This window comes from Psammomys obesus, unplaced genomic scaffold (genome assembly GCF_907164565.1).
Source record: "Psammomys obesus unplaced genomic scaffold, mPsaObe1.curated_primary_1811, whole genome shotgun sequence".
Lineage (NCBI taxonomy): Eukaryota > Metazoa > Chordata > Mammalia > Rodentia > Muridae > Psammomys > Psammomys obesus.
The window spans coordinates 11,885,295-11,892,006 of record NW_026596109.1 but is presented as its reverse complement, the minus strand read 5'-3'; the positions used below and the strand labels follow the sequence as shown (position 1 = coordinate 11,892,006).

General features: G+C 41.8%; 1 protein-coding gene across 2 annotated transcripts in view; it reads right to left on the bottom strand.

Moving 5' to 3' along the window:
• The window catches only part of Eps15 (epidermal growth factor receptor pathway substrate 15), a 102,823-nt gene that overhangs the window by 12,395 nt on the left and 83,716 nt on the right, over positions 1-6,712 (bottom strand). For both annotated transcript variants that reach the window (XM_055628801.1, XM_055628802.1), the window contains exons 20-21: positions 5,358-5,494; positions 2,325-2,394 (exon numbers count right to left, since the gene is read on the bottom strand). In XM_055628801.1, coding sequence (XP_055484776.1) covers positions 2,325-2,394; positions 5,358-5,494 — 207 coding nt within the window. The remainder of the gene's footprint in view (positions 1-2,324; positions 2,395-5,357; positions 5,495-6,712) is intronic.

Below are 6,712 nucleotides of genomic sequence, written 5' to 3'. Positions count from 1 at the left end.
CACACACACACACACACACACACACACACACACACACACACACACACCTCATCTAAAGTAGGAAAATAATGCTTACAAGAAAGAACAGAACATATAGAAACAGATCCTGAGCTGGCTTCTCCTAACTAATTTTCTTTCAGTTTGTAGTGTCTATCCACCAGATGTGCACAAGCGCTAAAAAGAACTCAAGCACTTTATGTACTTTTATTACTATCATAACGACTGTATTTTAGTGGTAAGAGTGCAGTGATTTGTCTAAATAATATAAATATGTATGTAATAAATATAAATTTACTCATCTTAATGACTGACTTTGAAAGCCCACAATTCTAACTGTGATCAACACCCAGCACCCGTTTGTTTCAATCTGCTTTACTACTCACTCCAGCCGCTCAATTTGGAGTTAACACTCAATCCCCCCAAATTCAGTCATGCTGACCCTCTAACAATCTGCTCATTATGTTAAGGCATCTGTACTCATCTGTCATACCTTACGTCCCTGTCACATCCACACTCTAGGAAACAGCACGTCCCACTAGCCACATGACATCAAAGCACTCATGTCTGTATTTATGTTCCTTCATTTTCCTGTGTTCCCAAGCAATAGCTAGCCTGCTCACCTTATTCTTAAGAAGAGTGGAAATGAAACAATTAATCAGTTGCAAATGTTTAAGATTCCATCAGACCTATCACTGAATCTAGTAACTGGCCCACCACCTTATAAACTGTAAAACCTTGATCAAGTTAGCTGACATTCTGGTGCTTAGTTTCCTGGTGTTTAGATTTTCTCCGTATCTTAAAAGAACCTCTTTATATTAAAAACAATTTTCATTACTCTTTTGAAGCCACCCACTTTTAAACTCAGGCAAAGATCTTTAGGAGTAAATGCCAAACAACACTTTATAGGGCTGGCCGCAGGGGTTAAGAGAAAGAGGCGCTCACAAGAAAGTGAAACACACTAGAGAATACTGATGCAGGCTTCTTTTAAGATTTATTTTATGTACCAATGTTTGCCTGCATGTGTGTCGTGTGTGCACCTGGTTTCCTTGAAGGCCAGAAGAGGGCATCTGATCTCCTGGACCTGGTGGTAAGGATGGCTGTGAGCCACCATGTGGGTGCTGGCCCTGAATCTGGGTCCTCTGCAACAGCAGCCAGTGCTCTGAACTGCTTTGCCACCTCTCCAGGAACCTCTTCATTTTGAACAGGTTCTTCTTTTGTAGTCCAGGCTGGCCTGGAATTTACTGTGCAGTTCATATTATAGAGCCCAGGCTGGCCATGACGGTAAAGCAAGTCTACCTTACCCTCCTAAGAACTAGGACTAAAGTGTTATCATCACCCTCAGCTAATGTTTGTCTATTTGGTTGGTTGGTTTTGAGACAGGATTTATCTGTGTAGCTTGGCTGTCCTGGACTCACTTTGTAGAGCAGGCTGGCCTCAAACTCATACAGATCTGTCTGCTTCTGCTCCCCTGAGGGTTAGAATTACAGGTGTGAGCCACAGCACCTGGCTTCACCTGGCTAATTTTTTTTAAAAGATTTATTTATTTATTATTTATGCAACATTCTGCCTGCATGTGTGCCTGCACACCAGAACTCATTATAGATGCTCATGAGCCACCATGTGGGTGCTGGGAACTGAACTCAGGACCTCTGGAAAAGCAGCCAGTGTTCTTATCCTCTGAGCCATCTCTCCAGCCTCACCCAGCTAATCTTTAATCATTTTTTCCTTTCTTGTACTTGTGTGTAGCTGTGTGTGAATGTGGCACATGTGTGTGGTGCAAGCATGTAACAGTCAAGGACAAGGCAGAACACCGGATGTTCGCCTTTGTTGTTTCCCTCCTTACTGCCTTACAACAAGGTCTCTCGCTGACGCCGAACAGGCTGGCTGCCAGGGCACAAGTGACCGCTCAGGACGCACCGTCTCTGCTCCCCCCGGTGGTGAGGTTAGAGGCAGGTGCAGCCATGTCAAACTTTTTACATTGAGTTAGGGATTCAAACTCAGGTCCTCATGCTTGCACAGCAGCAGTGCTCTTAGGGGCTGAGCCATTTTTCTAGACCAACACTACACTGAACAAAGGCTTCTTACTGGTTTTAAGACACTGACATAGTGTATAGTCTAGAAAAACCTTTAAGGTGAATGCTAAATGAGACAAGTAAAGAAAGTAAAAAGCGATACACAAATATTTGTTTCTATTTTTAGTGTATTATAAAAGTGGAAATAATACGTGAATGAAAAAGTCATAATTAATAAAGCAAAAACGTTCGTAAGAAAATCTTGAAGAAAAGGCAGTAATTAACACTAATAAAACTGACAAATGCCTTTACCTGAATCACTAGCTGCGACGACAACTGTCCCACCAGGAGCAAATGGGTCATTGTGCTTCCAAGTTTCTCCCTGAAAAAACAGTACAATCTATGACTGAGAGGCAACATTTCACAGCTGGAACGTCACTGCAAAACCTAAACAAAACACTTTTCAAATTCTAGATTAGAAAACAAGTATTTGAAAGTTTTCCCTTTCCTGATAATATAGTTTCAATGAATGAAACAACTACTATCTTTGAGTGCAAATGATTTTTTCTAGAAAGTAAGAGGCATATGTATAATTTAACAAGTTATGTTTATGTGAACACTCAAGCAATCACCTCTCAGGAAGGTCCCAACACTCTGCAGGCTTCACTTGCCTCCTCTTCTGCAGAGGTCACTTTTTGGTTGAACTGGGATTGAACCTAGAGCACACAGGCGAACAAAGCACTCTGCCACTGAGGTTAGCACTACTTGGGAATACAGAAAAGGCCAGGAAGCCGTGGTGATGACTATATCAGCAACCTTTTATTTAACAAAGAAATTGTGAGAGGACAGCAAGGGTGCTATCTGTTCTGGAAAGCACAGACAAAAGTCAGGACAAATGAGAGAAACATCTCAGCCAGGGAGAAGAACGGGAGAAGTGTGGTATTTCTGAATTAGCAAGAATTGACTTGGTTTGTTTGGCTGAGAGCAGTGAAGAATGAGATGTTAGTATGAGCCGAGAGGAGAACTCAGACTGCCATATATCTTAGAGGAACTCTGCATATAGGTCTACAAACTAGGTGTGTGGTAGCAAAAAGACTATCTGGTACCCTTGTGGAGACCACAAATACCCAGTTACAGAGGTGTCCCTCCCATTTCACACCGGTGGGAAATGCCAGCTGCTGGTCAAGTAACTCTTATTAATGAATACAGCAAAGAAATACTTTAAGAATATAAAAAAGAAACAATTATTCTCTTAAGGAAATAATCTTCACCTAAGAGTGATAGAAGACAACGCAGCTGCATGAAATGCCTTACTTACAGAAATGAGACCGCTGCCTCAAAAAGTCTCCAAACCCAAAACAAACCCAAAAAATTGCAGTGTATTATTCTGAGTTTTTTTTTTTAAAGATTTATTTATTATTTATACAATATTCTGCCTGCACACCATATCTTACTATAGATAGTTATAAGCCACCATGTGGTTCTGGGAATTGAACTCAGGACCTTTGGAAGAACAGTGAGTATTCTTAACCTTATGCAGAGTATAATTTTTTTAATTTATTTTTATTTTCTGTATGTGAGTGTTTGGGTTACTGTGTATGTGTGTTTGTCTCTGTCTGTCTAGTCTGTCTGTCTTGACTGCGCACCTGCTTCAAGATATCTGATCACCTTGTGAACCCTCAGATTGGGTTGTTTACTGGAAAAACCTGTTTCTAGTTGTGGTGTGGCTCACCTTAGCACATACCTTTATCCACAAACCTTCTGCTTGTATTGTAAATAAAGTTAACCCTAGGGCAAGAGGAGGAGCAAGCAACCCATTGACAGGAGTGAACATAAGAAAAAAAACCCCAGAGAGTAAGAGGGGTGTGAACAAGTCAGAAGGACAGAGAGATACAGGAAGCGGAAGGGAGGGTCATTCAGTTTGAGGGTGTTTTGTTTTGTTTTTTTGAGACAGAGTGGGAAAGGAGCATCCCTCTTTTTCTTTTGGGATGTTGGCTGAGGAGGAAAGTCAGCTGGGTGTTTTCTCTGCCTCTCTGAGCTGGCAGGCTTCCACCCCAGCATCTGGCTCCCGAGTCTTTATTGGTAAAATCAAACATTTGAGATTTTGCAAAAAACAACATGCAAGCCTGCATGCCTAGTGCCTGTAGAGGCCAGAAGAGGGTGTCAGATCCCCTAGAATTGAAGTCAAAGACAGTTGTGAGCTGCTGATTGGTTTTGGAAACTGAACCCTGCTGAGCTATCTCCTCAGCCCCTATGTAAGTATTTTTTTAAGAGCCTTAAAACACAAATACCTAGGAAATATTAAAGTACCATGATTTTTTAAAAGGACTTCTTTTTAAAAAGATTTATTTATCATTATTATATAATGTTCTTCTGCACGTGCACCTGCACACTAGATGAGGGCACCAGACCTCATTAGAGATCGTTGTGAGTCACCATGTGGTTGCTGGGAATTGAACTCAGGACCTCTGGAAGAACAGCCAGTGCTCTTAACCTCTGAGCCATCTCTCCAGCGCCAGTAACATGATTTTTTAAGGATTTATTTTTAATTATGTGTGTATGTGTGCTGGTACCCTCAGAAGCTGGAAGCAGTGCGCCCTGTGGGGCTGGATGCTGGGCACTGCCTGGCATGGCTGCTGGAAACTGAACTTGCATCCTTCTGGAAGAGAAGTACATACTCTTAAACTGTTAGGTCATCTCTCCAGCCAGGAGGCCATGTAGCCCAAGACATCCTCACACTTACTTTATAGACAAGACTGGCTTTGAATCCCCTTGCCTGCACTTCTCCAGCGCTGGCGTTACAGCTTTCTCCCACTGCATTCGACAAGGTCAATGTTTTGAACCTGAAATGTCTGTATTATTAAAGCAGGGCTGCCAACATCTGCCTTGTAAAGGGAAGCTGAAGATCAGCGATCATGACTACTGAGGTACAAAGGCTTTGGATCATACTCTGCGGGGACTAGACAGAGCTTGCAGATACATACTCAAGAGAGCCGGACACTAAGCACCAATTTACACTTTTCAAAATTAACATTCCGGACACAACTATAAACACATGAATGATTTTACTTCTCTAAATTTTAATGCTTTCCCTTTAAGTGATTTTCATTTCTTCAATGTACAACAGGTATTTATAAAGGGTTTGACGGAAGACTGGCTTTGGGATTTCCAGTCACGTTTTCAGTACTACCAATGGGACCAATGAAATACTGTATTAAGACAGAAATCTTGGTGAGAAGGATCCAGAAAAACTTCACACGGACCATTAAAATAATCAAAAGGAAGATCCACCTCTACACATTTAAGAACGTTCCTTAGACATTTGTTGTTAGTCCCGCCACTCACCGACGTAGCGCTGCTGTTGCCGGAGGCACTGAACGGGTCAGCGCTGGCAGTGGTGAAGGGATCAACAGAAGGCTGCTTAAAGAAGCAATCGGATGCAAACGGGTCTGAACCTTTGAAAGGATCTCCACCAAATGGATCTAAAAAGAAGAAAAAAACGCAAGACACTGAAAACCTACTATGTTAAATTCTTGATTGTCTACAGTCATATCATTGCCTTAATTAAAAGACACTTTGAGGCCTTCCCTACGAGCCACTGTAAGCCTGGGCTGGGTCTGTCCACATTCAGACTCGAAAAGTCCTAACCTTTCTCTTCACTCTTTGCCCTGCTCCACGCTGGCCAGTCTTCCGCACTGTCAGTTCTCACATTCTCTAAAGCCCGCACATCACAGTGTGGCTGCCTGTCCATCACGTGGGTCACCTCCATGCCAGCCCAATTACAACACCTCGTCTCTCTTCTCCTTTCCACTCCCTTCCTCTAAGCAGCTGTGCAGATTTACAGCTGCCTGCTCTGGGGTTTTTCTTTTAAACACAATAAAAGTGTCCTTTCTGAATAGACTTTGCTTGACTTTCAAAAAAAAGAAAGAAAAATCCCTTTGAACTCCTGCACTTCCCTTTTTATTTCAGAGTCTATTCTGCTTTCACGAAAATAAAGCTTCTCCCTTACTGAACTTTTAAGCTAGCGTTTGACTTTAAAGGATCCAGTCTAAGTCTTCTCCTACGCTTATAAAAGAAACCACAAAGCTTTAAAATATGTTTCTTTGAGCTGAAGGCTAACACCTTGAAACACATTTGGTAAACAAAAGTAAGTAGGAAACAAGACTTCCTTTATTCTAGTGAAAAATCTCAGAAAATGATTATCTCAGATTTAGTAACGTTTCAATTCCCTCATTCAGATGAGAAGTCTAAAATCATAGGATAGTAAAATTATCTTATAGCCTTGTACTCTGTAGTAGTGTATAGATTTGCTGATATAAATATACTGACTTTAATTCTTAGCTCATATGGAGAAATTAGAATCAATTTTTAGATTAGAATTTTAAATCACGTGCATACGTGGCGTGCTTGCAGCGCTCGGAGGTACTGGTTCCTCTCAGCTAGACTACAGACAGCTGTGAGCCACCTGTGCGGTGCTGGTAATCCAACTGGTCCTCTTCAGAACAGGACGGTCTCAACCACCGAGTTATCTCTCCAGCCCCATCACCAAGTTTTAGGCAACATTTTGATTATTACTTTTTTAAAAAGTAAGCCTTAGGTTGAAGTATAGTGGAGCACCTGCCTACCATGCACAAAGCACAGGGTTTAATTCCAACACACACACACACACACACACACACACACACACACACACACACACA